The sequence below is a fragment of the Scyliorhinus torazame genome, chromosome 15, assembly GCF_047496885.1.
Source record: "Scyliorhinus torazame isolate Kashiwa2021f chromosome 15, sScyTor2.1, whole genome shotgun sequence".
NCBI classification, from domain to species: domain Eukaryota; kingdom Metazoa; phylum Chordata; class Chondrichthyes; order Carcharhiniformes; family Scyliorhinidae; genus Scyliorhinus; species Scyliorhinus torazame.
Window position 1 is genome coordinate 169600682 of NC_092721.1, and position 16046 is coordinate 169616727.

The 16046-nt window shown below is 44.3% G+C and overlaps 1 protein-coding gene across 2 annotated transcripts in view; it reads left to right on the forward strand.

Moving 5' to 3' along the window:
* LOC140391973 (mitochondrial ornithine transporter 1-like) overlaps positions 1 to 16046 on the forward strand; it is a 106269-nt gene that overhangs the window by 81201 nt on the left and 9022 nt on the right. For both annotated transcript variants that reach the window (XM_072477079.1, XM_072477078.1), the window contains exons 2-5: positions 4370 to 4496; positions 8163 to 8421; positions 11878 to 12018; positions 14285 to 14457. In XM_072477079.1, the coding sequence (XP_072333180.1) occupies positions 4427 to 4496; positions 8163 to 8421; positions 11878 to 12018; positions 14285 to 14457 (643 nt within the window). In that variant the 5' untranslated portion in view covers positions 4370 to 4426. The remainder of the gene's footprint in view (positions 1 to 4369; positions 4497 to 8162; positions 8422 to 11877; positions 12019 to 14284; positions 14458 to 16046) is intronic.

A 16046-nucleotide genomic window follows, 5' to 3' on the forward strand; every position in this document is an offset into this window, starting at 1 on the left:
TGTCAATCTTTATAAAGGATACACATCGCTAGCAATAGCCAAATTTTGAAAAGTCAAATGTTTAGAAAAGATCAATTTAAAGAGAAACATAATATAAGTCAACAAGTTTAAAGAATAAGACTACATCCCTAGTTAAATCCTGAATAACTTGTTTAAATATGACCTTTTCCGGGGTGCCCTCATTCATGTATTCAGTACAATGGACACAAGGTGACCTGGGCCAAGGGCATTGCGTCTGTTTCTTAACATTTTGTCGTCAACAGAATTGATCTGGTTTGAGAACCAGACGTAAGTAGCCACTGTGTGTTTGTTATAGCAAATACATCAAAGGAATTGAGAAAACATGTGATAAGGTATTTACAATAAGGCCTGAATTGATACTCTTAACTGTTTTCAAATTATACTGCAAACAAAACTAATGTTAATGGAAATTTTAACATGCTGACTCAATTACCCTCCTGGATAAATTAATGAAACACTAACTCTGGTTAGTTTCTTCCATTTACATGGGGCCAGTTGATCCCCTTCACCATCTCCTCTTGTGAATCACTCCTCCTTCTTCCAGCCCCTCTGTGTTTTAGTCTCTCGCCTCTGGTCTTAGGCCTTCCTCCTGCACTTCCTGGCAGTCCCATTTCTGTTAAGACCCTCGCTGATGTTCAATGCGAGGTAATCCCAAATCCCAGAAGAGCAACTTGAAACAACGGTTCTTTAGTGGTGTATATTTTCAATTTGCTCTGCTGTGGGAAAAGATATGCAAACCAGGGAGGAACAGTCCAGTCAGTTAATTAAGAATATTACAAGAAGGACTAGAATACATTACAACAGTATACTTAACTACACTGATGTTTATGCACACACAGTATCACATGAAGTTACCCCTTTGCTTCCAACTACTTATGTTTCCTGGACTCTCTGGCCCTTTTTTCCAAGCAACATCCAATTTTATATTGGATTGGATTGGATTTGTTTATTGTCACGTGTACCGAGGTACAGTGAAAAGTATTTTTCTGCGAGCAGCTCAACAGATCATTAAGTACATGAGGAGAAAAGGGAATAAAAGAAAATACATAATAGGGCAACACAAGGTATACAATGTAATTACATAAGCACTGGCATTGGATGAAGCAAAAAGGGGTGTAGTGTTAATGAGGTCAGTCCATAAGAGGGTCATTTAGGAGTCTGGTGACAGTGGGGAAGAAGCTGTTTTTGAGTCTGTTTGTGCGTGTTCTCGGACTTCTATAACTCTATGAGCTACATTTAGTTAGTTACCAATAGTTACCATGCAAAGGTTACTTGTTAACGCTTGGGGAAATGGTCTTCAGTTTTAGCAAAGGCATAATCTGCTCTATTTGAGTTTTGCATTTTACCCAGCCACTTTTAGAGATGACTTGTTTCCAGGAAAACTGTTTTCTGCAGCTGCGCGTGGCTGTGATGGCAGCTGCTTATACTGTGTCCCTTTCTCCTGTTATCTCTATGGATATATCATTTTTACCTTTGATGTTACCCACCCTGTGGATCTGGCTTTTAGCCCAAATGTGCCAATTCCCTTACCTCTCCACTTTGAAGTAACCTCTTCTGAATCCCATTGTTTTCCCTTGAGTCACACAGGTAATTCCTCTCTTTCCCACTGGTATGCTAATTTGCATATCAACCCCCTTCAAACAGCTGCATTTATGCCTTCATTTTATTTTATGCCAATTTCAGTTTTTAAAAATCTTAATTCTCCTCAATTCTTAACATTTCCAGCTCTTCCCACAGCACATTTCCCCTCTCGCTCTGCAACAGACCATGATTGCGTTTGTCTCTTTTTGGATACTCTCTGAATAGTTTTGTACATAGTTAGTAATGCGACCTCCAACCAGTTGGTGGCGTCAGACATCGGTCACATGATGTGGGAGACTCGCCAGATGGTAGTAAGGCATACAGATGGTAGACAGTCGCACAGAGGATAGCTCCTGGAGCGTTTACCAAACCCGCATAGTAACTTTGTCTGTATAGTAATCTGTTTGTTATCTTTCCACGTGTTCGTCAATAAATCGTTGTTCCAGTTAAGCAACTGGATGTTCTGTATACATCATTGCAATGGCAATGTTACAGAACACAATACCTTCGTCGATAATTCCATAATCTGGACTGAACCCCTGATGTCCTGGTTACTGATCTTGTCATTTTCCCATTATTCCACACATCCACCTCAGCATCCACATATAATATCCAGTCTTTGTTCCTCTCTTCTTGATGTTGTCCACCTTTCTGCATTATATAACCAGTCTGGTCTCACAAATGTCTTGTAGATTCTTTGTTTCATTTCCTGCAGCATTCACTCCAACGCACCTTTTCTAGTTACTTCAACCAGAGCTAATTTGTTGCTCAAATTCCATTCCCAAGCTTCCACCGTCTTCCACCACTGACCCCGGGTATTGAAAGTACTCACTTTATCCGGGCTTTCACCCATAATCTTCCCATTTTCACTCTGATCCTCTTCCCTAAGCTCAAACTGACAGGCCATGAATTGAGTCCTTGGTCTGCTGATCTTCATACCGCTGTCTTCCAGGACTTTTCTGCAGATACTTGGTCATGTTCTAATCATCCCCATCACATTGCTCAGTGTAATCTATAAACTGGCACTCCCTGTCTCACTTACTCAGCTACAGTATCCATGACAATCAGGAAGAGGAATGGGTTCAATGTTGATCCTTGGTGGGAGCCAAGACATTGAAATTGTCACTACTTTCTCCTCCTCCCCTCGCGCCCCCCCCCCCCCCCCCCCCCACACCTCCCCCTGCCCCCAACTGCTTCTTAGTGATGTCTGGCACTACATGTACAGGTTCAGTAAAAGTCACACACATTTCTCTGAATTCTAGCACATCTGCGGACTTCCTCCTAGGCGTCCTGTCATAAGCCTTCTCTAATTCGATGAATATTGTCTTCATGTTGCCTTGAAGTCCCCGTTATTTCTCCATCACGCACCGGTGATGTTTCTGGGCATGTATCTGAAGTAATCTTCACGGGTTTCCATTATTTTTCTCAGTCTCTGGTCTGTGACTGTCTCCATATCTTGAAAGTATGTGGTAGGAGTTTAATTTCTCACCTTGCTTGAGGTGTGATGACCCTCAGGTTTAATCACCGCCTCACTGGTCTGCTCTCTTCCCCCCCTCCCCCCCCCCCTCAAAGGGGAAAGCAGCCTGTGGACATCTGGGACTATGGCGATTTTACCTTTGTTACCAAATCTGGCTTTGTTGTTTCAGAATCCTGTGAGCCTCTCAAGGACCCTCTGTGTGTTGGGTAATTGCCTGCAATCAACTATATCATATAACTAGAAGATGAGGAGCAAATTATCACTTGCATTTTGTTCAGGAAGTGGACATTTGTGGTGATATGCATCATTGTAAATACACAAGGGGTTAATGTAGGTACACTGCAACTAAGTAAACACGAGGGAGCACCAGAGACATCATGACATGCAGACATACAGCTAATGAACACTTAGAATAGAACACGACCAATGGGCAGTCAAGACACCCAGAGGTGACACTACCACAAGGGGGCAACCCATATAAAAGGACAGGGCACACATGCTCTTTCTCTTTCCATAGGCGACACTCAGAGAGACGGGCAGATCAGGAATCATCACACCCACCGCATGGATTAGAGCAGACTGGTTAGTTAGACTGAGTTACTATAGCAAGATCAGCAGGAGAGTTGAACTCAAGTAGGAGAATTGTTAACTGTCAATAAATGTGTTAAACCTATCTCCAAGTCTGAACCTTCCTTTGTCAGAGTATACATCAAGAAAGCAGCTTATGCTACATGAAGAAGCATAACACAACAGACATGGTCACTAATTTACCTTTTGGCATGTTAGGTTCAAATCCTGTGACTTGATCAAGACATTTTTGGTTTATATGTACCAAACTAACTGACAGTCCTATTTCCCATTTGATAGGCTTATTTTGTTCAATAAATGCTTTTAGGGATGCATGCTTTTGTTTCCTGTGATTGGTGTCTGAAAATGTTCTTGACTGTGCCAGTGTCGATGAGCTCTCTGAGCGTGAAAACAAATAGGCAATTAGTTGAAAAGCAAAATACTGCAGATGCTGGAAATCTGAATTTAAAAATAGAAAACGCTGGCTAAACTCAGCAGGTCTGTCAGCATCTGTGGAGAGAGGAAGCGTTATTTCGAGTCCTTGGTAAGGAAGAGTCATATGGTTAATTCTGTTAACCCCTCGACAGATGCTGCCTGATCTGCTGACTTCATCCAGAATTTTCTCTCATTATTTCAAGCTGTTAGTTTATTGTGCTGTTTGCTTAAAGTCCATGACCAACTGAATGAATGTTTCCACCTTATTTTTATTTTATTTTTCTGTAGAATTTCACCTTTCGGATTTATTAAGTGAGCCATTTACAGGATAAAAGACCAACCAACATGGCACAGGAAAATAAATTGCTGAAGCCTCATGTGCAAGGTGCTATCGATCTCGCTGCAGGAGCAACAGGTAACGGCAGCTTGACCCTTTTAAAGAGAAAACAAACGTGCGCATGTGTATAGTTTATAACAACACTTCAAAAAGTACTTTATTGACATGGACATTATTGACTGGGACACCTTCTCCTTGTTGAGAGATTGCCCATTCGTTCTCCTGCAGGACTCTCTCTCTGATGTGCAGTGTTGGTACATTTGCAGCCTCCTGCACCTTGGAGAATGAGGAATATTGCATTGACCCTTTTGCAAAATGTTTTCTTTTTCCTCCCCTTTTGCTGGGCTGGTGTTTCAAAACGTGAGAGATTGGATCAAGGTTGAGAGCTGTCCGTGTAGTTACATTTTATCTAAGATGTATTCCCTTTCATCTACTTACACCAACATAGTTCAGACAACTCAGTAGTGTTGGGAAGGGGGAATTAAAACAGTTGTGGATTGTCTGCAACAATGTCTACCGAAGTGCAACTTGGTGGGGTTGTGGAAAGATTAACAATGTTTTTGCCCTGCAGTCCTTTGATAGACCAGTAGGTGTTACTGTTGATTGGAATTATTTGCAAGCTGCACCGCATGCTTTTGAATCACACGGTAATAGAATGTATTTTCTCCTACAGCTTTCCTAACTCTTGACAGCCCTCAGGTTTTTGAAACCCAAATACGGGGTCAAAAAAATCATTATTCGTGATTGGCATTATTTTTATTAGCCCCATCGAGCCTATTCCGCCATTGTTAGATCAGCTCTGATCAGCACTTCAACTCCATTTACCTAACTTTGATCCATATTCCTCAATACCCTACACATGAATTATAGCTGATGCATATTGTACTTCAACCAGCTGGAGATAAAGGCCCACAATTCATTAGACTATTTGAGTACTGTTTTTGTATCAGACTGAGGGCGAGATTCTCCACTCCCGCGCCGGTTGGGAGAATTGCCTGGGCCGCCAAGATTTCCCGGGACGCCGGTCCCGACGCCCTCCCGCGATTCTCCCAAGCGGCGGGAATGGCCCGGTTGAGTTTCGCAGGCCGGAGAATCGCCGGAGACACCCAAAATGGCGATTCTCCGGCACCCCCGCTATTCTCAGGCCCGGATGGGCTGAGCGACCAGGCCAAAATGGCGGGTTCCCCCCGGCGCCGTCCACACCTGGTCGCTGCCGTCGGGAACGGTGCATGAACGCTGGGGGGGCGAGGGGGGATCCTGCACCAGGGGGTACCTCAAATGTGGGGTGGCCCGCGATCGGTGCCCACCGATCGTCGGGCCGTCCTCTCTGAAGGAGGACCTCCTTCCCTCCGCGGCCCCGCAAGATCCGTCAGACATCTTCTTGCAGGGCGGACTTAGAGAGGACGGCAACCATGCGTGGATGACATCTGTTATGTGGCGCCGGCCGCGTCATCTATGCGGCGCCGCCTTTACGCGGGCGACAAGGCCTGGCGCGTGTAGATTACGCGGCCCCAATCCTGGCCCATTGTCAGGGCCTGAATCGGTCAGGATCGGGGCCGATTCGCGCCGTCGACGGCGCGGGAGTGGAGAATCCCGCCCAGAATCTTCTCTGGTACGATGTACTGCAGCTGACTATGAGATCCAGTCCCACCAGGAAAGAAATGAGCAAATACAAAAAGTAACCAGAAGCTAATGAAATGTGAGCTTCATCTCAAATCTGTTGAAATACAAAGTGAGGAATCATATAATTCCTACAGTGCAGAAGGAGAACATTCGGCCCATCGAATCTGCACCGATCCTCTGAAAGAGCATCCAACCTAGGGTCAGGCCCACCCTATCCCCTTAACCCAGTAACCCCATCTAACCTTTTGGATACTAAAGGGTAATTTAGCATGGCCAATCCACCTAACCTGCACATCTTTGAACTGTGGGAGGAAACCCATACAGACACTGGGAGAAAATGCAAACTCCACACAGACAGTGACCCAAGGTCGGAATCAAACCCGGGTCCCTGGCGCTGTGAGGCATTAGTGCTAACCACTCTGTCATTGTGCCGCCCAGGAAGTTGGGCATCAGCTGTCGTTACCGGAGAAGTTCTTATAGACCCGACAATACTGTGCATTTCTTCTGATCCCTGCACCAGAGAAATGGGTAGCACAGTGTCGTGTTCAGGTAAGCTTTTTAATGAATGAGTGTTGGTGGGTGAGTGGTCAGATGGGTGACTAGGTAGTCTGGTTGGCTGGTGGTGGATGTTGGTTTTGATGGTCAGTTGAGCTACTGTCTGTTGGACCAAGTTTTAAGCTGCCTAATATTTCCAGGGGAAGTATGCAGACAAATTGAGCATATCTAGCCCAAGTTGTCCACCCCAAACTCCGAGTTAGAGACATTCACAAAGATTGGCATGTAATCAGCTCGTCGGACGTTTAAATTCTCAGGACACTGCGCGGTAGGATTTCCGTTGTTTTCTTCCCCACGTACATTCCACCTCCAATGATCAGGAAATGGGAAGATTTTTGCCAGTGTTTTGAAAAAGAAAATGCCCTAGCTGGAAGCTGAAGCTACTGTTGCACTGGTGTTGCCACAGCCATGACCAAGGGGCATCGCGAGCGCTACATGACTTGCACTTGGAAGGTCGAACACTCCCGTCCTCTGAAATACAGATGTCTTTGAGCGAGCACAGGTGATGGCGTACAACAATGATATTGGAGGAAAGCTTGTGGTTTTGTGATCTTTTCATCCTAGCTATGAATTACTCACTGCTATAGGGATTTAGATTTGTGCCAATAAGCGGACTGATTCTCCACAATGCAACACTCCCAATGATATGCATCAGTTTTAGGGACATGTGATCATTCAATTTATATTGCAGTGTCAGACTGTCACTCTAACATCAGGTTACCTGGAGATTGTGGTGAAGTACTGATGGTGTATCTGGCAGAGTTCTATAATCCTTTTGGAATAAATTCAATGCCGATCATAAAATTCCATAAACTATACGCACAAGCTATAAATCTAAGATGTCCTAAAGTGGTCATTTTAGCTTTTTTCTTTCTCTCCTGCCATTAGGATTGATGTTTGTGATGCCATATTAACTAAGCCCCCTGCTAAAAACTTTCCAACCATCACATTGGTGGGCTGGTGTCTGAAACTGAAGTCACAGCGACGAAAGAAGGCCCAGCTTGACATGGAAAATGAATGAATGGAACAATGTAACAATAGATTCTAAAGTAGTCCTTGGGTAGTACAGAACGTTTTGAGTATTGCTGAAAAAAAGAGAATTTGTTGAAGTTTTCTGTCTTTCACTCATCAGGACAATTCACAAGATTACCACATGTAAAGAGAAAAAACATTTGAGAAGAGTGTTGATTGATTGGCAAATGGACTCTGATTGGTAGAGACTTTTCCATGGCGAATGCACAGTTGATGGTGACTGATAGTTAATTGCCAAAAATTGTTTGAAATTTAAACCAGGCAGTTTAACACTGGTCAAGGCAGCTACTGAAATCACTTATTTTATTTAGCCAAAACAGACGCAATGTGTGCATATGTTCTTTCTGTCTGCAAAGATTCCAAAATAGTGAAACTAAAGCAAAATATGGCAAATGCTGGAAATCTGAAATAAAAATAGAAAATGCTGGAAATGCGCAGCAGATCAAGTAGTGGAGAGAGAAACAGTAAATTTTCCAGCCTTGCTTCCAAAATAATGAGGTTGTTTGTTAAGTTTATGCACATTGTGAATTGCAGGTGGAGTTGCTTGTGTTTATACGGGTCAACCCTTTGATACGGTAAAAGTGAAGATGCAGACCTTCTCCTACATGTACAAAAATGTTCTGGACTGTACTGTAAAGACATACAAGGAACATGGCATTCGAGGATTCTACCAAGGCACTACTCCGGCCCTAATGGCTCATATATCAGAGAATGCTGTGCTATTCCTATCATATGGGTTTTGCCAAAGAATTGTGAGAAATCTGTCTGAAATGGACAGCAGAGCTGAACTCAGGTACATATTTGAATCTAGTTGCTTGATGAATTGCTGTCTGTCTTGTGTTAAACAAGGGCGGCATGGTGGCTCTGTGGTTAGCACTGCTGCCTATGGAGCTCAGGACCCAGGTTCGATCCCAGCCCCGGGTCTGTGTGGTGTTTGCACATTCTCCCCGTGTCTGCGGGGGTTTCAGCCCCACAACCCGAAGATGTGCAGGTTAGGTGGATTGGCCACGCTAAATTGCCCCTTAATTGGGAAAAAAAGAATTGGGTACTCTAAAAAAAATTTTTTTAATCTTGCGCTTAAACAAATTTTAGGCTTGGATTCACTTAAAACCCAAACTAGACAGCAAATCGGGAGCGAAAACTGATGCCTGAGAGTGATGAAATAACAAATGCAGGGAAGTGATGAGGTCATGTGGTCTCCCACATTGCATAATGGTGTAGCAAGTCATGGGTTTGATCCTGCTATTCAACTGAGTTCCAGTCTCACTTTTCCCATTGTGACGAGGCACCAGGCTCTGCATTGTGGGAAATAAAACTGGAGGGAGAGTAGTTGCTTATTGAAGGTCACTCGCCTGAAGCTACTGAAGGCAGTCTAAAACAATAGGCTGAAGGGCAATTTTCCCACAGGTCCTCATCGCTGAGAAAGCTGTACAGACCTAGCAGACCAGAAGAAAGATGTTAGAGAGTCGCATGCCCTCAAATAAAATTGAAGTAAACCAAGCATACGTCCAGTTGAAGGTTTTGAATATGGACATGACATAAAACTGCAGTCTTCTGCACCCTCCGAACTTTAGTTGTGGAAGTTTAATTTTGAGCTTTTCTGGTGTTGATGCACATCTTGTACCTGCAACATCAGTTTGGAAATGGCAACTGTTCAAGTGCCTCTTGTTAATGCAAGAAAACACCTCCACTAAATCATAGAATTTACAGTGCAGAAGGAGGCCATTCGGCCCATCGAGTCTGCACCGGCTCTTACAAACAGCAAGCCCACGTATCTACCCTATCCCCGCAACCCAGCAATCCCCACTTAACCTTTTTGGACACGAAGGGCAATTTAGCATGGCCAATCCACCTAACCCGCACATCTTTTGACTGTGGGAGGAAACCGGAGCACCCGGAGGAAACCCACGCACATGGGGAGAGCATGCAGACTCCACACAGACAGTGACCCAGCCAGGAATCGAACCTGAGACCCTGGAGCTGTAAAGCAATTGTGCTAACCACTATGCTACCATGCTGAAGTGTTGCCAATTCTTGTGGCTTGATCGCCTCAAACTTAATCATATGAATTAAAAATGCCAGTAGACAAATTAGTATATACTAGCTTCAGAACTTGCCAATGAACTGCCATTTTTATATGTTAATAAACTTGCAGTTGTGCTGTTTCTTCACTTTCATCCATCCACCATGAAGTCTCGTCTCTGATCTCTGCCACACATACCAGCATGGAAATTCTAATTAAATGCAACTCCTGTATAAAATCAAGGGGGATCACATGGAGAGGTTTCCGAGAAGATTCTGTTGTCAGGACTAGGAGGTGTAGCTAGGAGGAAACCTGGATAGGCTAAGGTTGATTCCTTTGAAACACGGGGGACTGGGGGGAGATTTAACCAAGGTGGTTAAAATTGTGAGGGTCCTGGACAGAGGTCAGTAATCAGGGAACGTAGATTTAATGTCATTAGTGGAAGGATTAGAGGGGAGTTGGAAAAGCTGTTTCAACCAAGAGGGTGGTGGGAATTAGAAACTTTTACCGCCATTTTCAAGCAGCACAGATGGACCAACTGGTAGTAAATGTCTATGATAAAAGTCTCAAATACTCCAAGGCATCCATTATTCTAGATATTAATTTATAGATTTACCACTGTTTAAAGACACCCCTGATATTGAAGTTCATGTATATTTTGACACTAAAGGATTACCTTGACGATGCATAATATAAACTCTGAAAAATAGAAGGGAAATTGTGTAAAACATGTTGTGGTGCCGCACCCTTCAATTAAATTTATTCATTAGTAATACTTAAATCGAGTGATGGCTTTTAATGTTGGTGATGAACAGTCATTATTTGTTTCCTTCATGGAATCCCTCCATGGCAGAAGGAGGCCTCATTGACCCCATTGAGTTTGCACCGATCCTCTGAAAAAGCGCCCTACTTAGGCCCAAATCCCCGTCCTTTCCCCGTAACCCCACCTAACCAATGGGGCGCGATTCTTCGGCTGTGCCCACCTGGCGACCGGAAATTCCTGCCCGAGATCACTGGACCATTAACATGGTTCCCATCCCGCCTGTGGAGAGCTTGCACCGGGTGCAGCCGAAGAATCCGGCCCCTGGACACTAGGGGGCAATTTAACATGGACAATCCACCTAACCTGCACGTCTTTGGACTGTGGGAGGAAACCGGAGCACCCTGCGGAAACTCACGCAGAGACAGGAAGAATGTGCAAACTGCACACAGTCACCTGAAGTTGGAATTGAACTCGGGTCCTTGGTGCTGAGGCAGCAGAGCTAACCACTGTGCCACCCCAAGAGGGTGCGCTATTCTCTTCCCCCCCCCCCACGCCGGGTGGGAGAATCGTTGGGGTGCCGCACAAATCGCGCTACGCCGCCCCGACCCCCGCACGCGATTCTCCCACCCCACCCCCCTCCCCCGGAAACCAGCGGCGCGCGGTTCACACCGGGCTGTTCAGAGAACCGGCGAGCGGCGATACTCCGGCCGGATGGGCCGAGTGGCCGCTATGACACAAAAGGTTTCCACCGACGCCATCCACCCCTGTTTGCTGCCGGCGGGAACTTTGCGGGAATGGTGGGGGGGGGTTGGGGGTGGAGAGAGGGGGGGCTCTCTTCACCGGGGCGGCTTCCGATAGGGTCTGGCCCGCGATCGGGGCCCACCGATCAGTGGGCCGGCCTTCTTCCGCGCGCGGCCCCAGAACACCGGCTCCACGTTGGTGAGGATCCGGCATGCGTAAGACGATCCCCGCGCATGCGCAGGATTGGGCTGCCCCAACTGCGCATGCGTGGGTTGGCGCGCCGCCCATTTGGCGCCGCATAAGGATGCTGGAGCGGCATGAACTGCTCCAGCACCGTGCTGGCCCACTGTGGGGTCCAGAATAGGTCGTGTCCGGGCCCTGTTTGCGCCGCCGTGATACGCGACAGCGTTCACGACGGCGAGAACACTTGGCCTCAATATCGGAGAATCGCCCCCAGGGTGTCTCTTTATTTACGTCTCCTTGAGACTGAAATAAGAATATTGGCCATCAATGAAAGCTACAGATGAAGGGGGAACGTTCCAGGCTTTTGTGCAAAATGGGTAAACCTTACATATGATTAGCAAAGTTTCCAATAGGCTTAGGCTGGGGTAACAGTTTTGTATTCCAAGGTAGAGTGTTGCAGGATCTAGCCCTGAACTTGTCCAACCGTTGGAGGAATATTTTTGATCATCTTTTCACTATCTGGACATCTGCCATTTCAGTGATGTACAGAAAGCAGCTTCTGGCTCATTTGCATCCGTGTTTGCCTCATTGGCCATTTGCCCAACAGAGCTGGTCAAATGTCGCCTTCAAGCAATGCATGAAATGAAATCCTCAGGCAAGCTAGAAAAAGGACATCCCAGGTACGTCCATTTTTATTCTGGGCATCTTATTTTTAAGAAGCTTAATGCACTGTCACATGTGGGATTCCCTCTTTTATATCTAGATTAAAGTTGGACTGGATTGTATAAAAGTATATTTCAAAAATCACTTATCAAAGTGGGGAATGGGCAAATGTATCCAAGTTTGCTTGCTTGGGCCACTGGTTAGTAGCTGGTATAACTCTATACAGTCCATAGATTACAAATAAAATCCAACTTGGATTAAAATGTATTCCTGAATGTCATTCCTATTGAGTGAGTTCCTGTCACTGATCAAATCTAAATTTTAGGATTGGATGTGTGGTGAGAAGGTGTGTGTCCATTATTCATCCAACTGTAAGCAGCTGATTTCAGTAGCCCTGTCACCTGAGCTGTAGTGTGTCTGTGACACTTCTTAAGAGCACCAGAAAGATGGGGAAAATGAGCGAGTCCGTGCAGCTTTAACCTCTCCTCCATTTCGATTGAGTGGCAGCACTGGCTATAACCTTAGAGGCAATTTGGAGATCAGCTCCAAACTGTGCACATCATATGCGTGACACGCAGCAAGATGAAAACCATGGAGAGGGCACGGTAAGAAAACTTAGCAGAAATCATAAATGAGAAGGAATAATCTCCGTTGTAGCGTTTTCTCTATGTAGCAGATGAGAGGGTTAAGTTTCCTTGCAGACGGGGAAAAGACACGACGTGGAAAGCTGACCCTTGCCCCACGGCGAGAAGCCCCTTCGAGTATTCCTGCTGAGTTTTTCCAGCAAGTTCTTTTTTCTATTGCGTCATCTTGTTCTGTTCGGTGAACAAAGCCATGTTTGCAGACGATAACCTGTATAACCTCTTGGCTGTGGAATGGTTTTTGATGCAAGGAGACGGGGGGAGGGGTAGCTAATGTATTTTATTAATCGATAACATGAACCCTGAATTAGGTGCACATTGTACAGGGAAGATTTAACAAAATCATGTCCCTGGCAGGCAGGCTTCTGTACCCACTGAAGGGACATACCAGGAAATCATAGGATACTTGCTTGCAGATTTCCATCCATTAATTTAAATCGAACAAGCTGGTTGCAAGGCAAAATGAAAATATTTCAGAATGGACCATCCTGAACTCTGCCATTAGTAAAATAATGCAATGTGGAGAAGGTGTTTCCACTAGTAGGAGCGACTAGAACCAGAGGGCACAGCCCCAGACCGAAGGGATGATCCCAGCCAGAGGATCGTGAATCTGTAGAAAGCATTGCTGCAGAAGGCTGTGGAGACCAAGTCAAAGTGCCTTTAAGACAGAGATAGATAGGTTCTTGATTAACAAGGGAAGGGAATCAGCGGTTATGGGGAGAAGGCAGGAGAATGGGGATGAGAAACCTACAGCCACAATCGCATGGTGGAGCAGAGCCGATGGGCCAAATGGCTTAATTCTGCTCCTCTATCTTGTGGACTCCAGATCATAAATAAGATAGTTTCTTCCTTCAAGAGATTAAGTAATTTAGTAAGGAATGTACCTTTTATTTTGGAACATAACTAATTGTGTACATTCTGGTTCTTTCTCCACCAGGGCCACTTATAGTTTAAAATCATTAATGTGAAATACCCAAAAGGAATGCATGAGATGTTTAATTAGACAGCGAAGAAATAAAAATTCATGTGCTTACTGTACTTAGTGGCATATTGGGTTTCAAAAGACACTGCAAACTGAAGAGTGATCTTGCTACAAATCACTAGAGGAATTTGACCACTAGATCCTGTATAAAATTCTGTCCAACATGGTTCTTTTAAGTCATTGCAGATTTTGATGTCAATCTTAGAAATATTGATTAGGGCTGTAATCCAACCCATTAAAGTGCTAGTGTTTTGGCTGGAAAGCTGGCATCTTTTCAAGTGTGCATCAAGGTGTTACCAAGCATTAATTGTTTCATTAGAAACAGGAGAGTTAGCGTCATATGATGCAGTGAACCGTGGCAGGTTTTTAAAATCAATTCTGTTGATTTTCCCATCATGCTATGCCACAGACTGAAGAGATTGAGCTCTGACACTGGGCCATTATATAGAGGTAGCAAATTAAACTAGGAGGAGAGGGTAGCTCTGGGGGTGATCTTTGGCTCAGAGCCTGCCTGAAGAGAAGTTGTGAGGAGGTGGTCTGGGAGCAGGTTGTATACATTTAGCTGCGAGGCATTCTTCAATAAAACTGCATTATCTGTTGGTGACAACAAACTGTCAACCACTTTCATTTACTAATTTATACATTTTTTTCTTCTTTTAGCACAGTTTGGGCAGTGATCAAAAATGTTTTGAAAACGGATGGTCCTCTTGGCTTGTACCAAGGTCTGTCGAGCACACTGATGAGGGAAATGCCTGGCTACTTTTTTTTCTTTGGTGGCTATGAACTCAGTCGCACCCTCTTTACTACTGGGGGCCAGACCAAAGATGAGCTAGGTAAGTACCTGAAGCAAGTGGTTGGGGGAAGGGAAGGAGAGAGGCAGTATTTATTACAAGAGAATAAAATTGCAAGTGGGAGCAGATAGAAACCAAACAGTTGCAGTTCTTAAACTGTTTGTTTGTCGTAACAAAGTGACCGATTCACAAAATTAGTCGTTATTTAAAAATCAAAAGGCTGAAATGCAAATTTAAACGTAACACCCATCAAGAATGATTCATGAAATTGGAAGGAGGAGCAGCGTTCTTCATTTGTATTCATTGTAGGATATCCATTTGAGATGATGTCATGAGGAGGTCACATGTTACGAGCTGGCAAATCCATTTAAAGGATAATTGGATTTGACAGTTTGTTACATGGCATCCACTGGCTCAGAAATTGGTAAATGCGAAAGGTTGCTTTATTAATTTTTTAAAAACCGGGCACTTTTATATTTAAAAAAAAAAAAAAATTGGTTTCAACCAATTTGGTTTATCACAAATTCAGGAGAAACTCTTGCATTCTCTACAATAAATACTCTTGGACCAGGTACCGGTTCGGTCTCAAGTGATGACCGTGCCTCACCATTTAGTGAGAGCATACACAGTAATAGCCACCTCCCTGATGCATCCTCAGTACAAAGATTTCCTTTTTCAGATGAGGAGTGTTCCAAAGATAGACCTGTTGGTGGAATATTCCAACAGGAGGCTCCCATGTTTTTGTTCCGATATTGTGGAGCCCAGTGTCCTTTGCAAGAGCTTCGTCTCCTAGAATTACCAGTTGCTGTATGTATTCCTCCATTTCCAGAATCCTGCGGAAAGCATAGGCAGATAAATCTCAAAAGTTCAAACAACAGAATTTAAGAGTCTAGAAAACCAAGCTGTTGGATATTATGAAATTCTGAGATCTGACCTACCCACTAGCCCTTACCTTGTATACAGAGACAAACCTCAAATTCGCAGGAATTTATTTTGGTTCCAGAAAGCCCATTTTATACTGTATTTAGATTTTCAGCCACTATTTTCCAAATGCTACCCATAGTCACCGTCTCCAACCACACTTTTTCTGAACTAAAGGAAGGGAAGAACTCTCTTTACTGTCAAAGATTCTCTTCCGCCATATTTCTGCTTCTATTGAATACGATCATCCTCTTGCTCCCTCAATTCAAACCTGGTATTCTTGCACTTCCCAGCTGCTCCTCACAGTGCTTAATCGGATGCTATTCTCGTTCTTCCCTCCCTTGTCTCCATCTGTTCCGACTTACTCCATCTCCACTTCTCAGGCACATCTTGCTACCCCTCTTTCCCAAAGCACTGCTCCTAGTCCCTACCCCTATTCATAGTCACCAGTTTTACACTTCTGTCAGCGTACTATAGGTAACAAAAACTTATTCTGCTGCTGTGGACTTTTGGTAGGAACTTGTGTAAAAAAAACAAAAATGTCCTGATTACAATCTGCAGCTGTAGATATTTTGTTTCTTTTAATAATTTAGAGTACCCAATTATTTATTTTTTTCAATTAAGGGACAATTTAGACCTAATCTGCACATCTTTGGGTTGTGGGGATGAAACCCATGCAGACACAGGGAGCATGTGCAAACTCCACACGG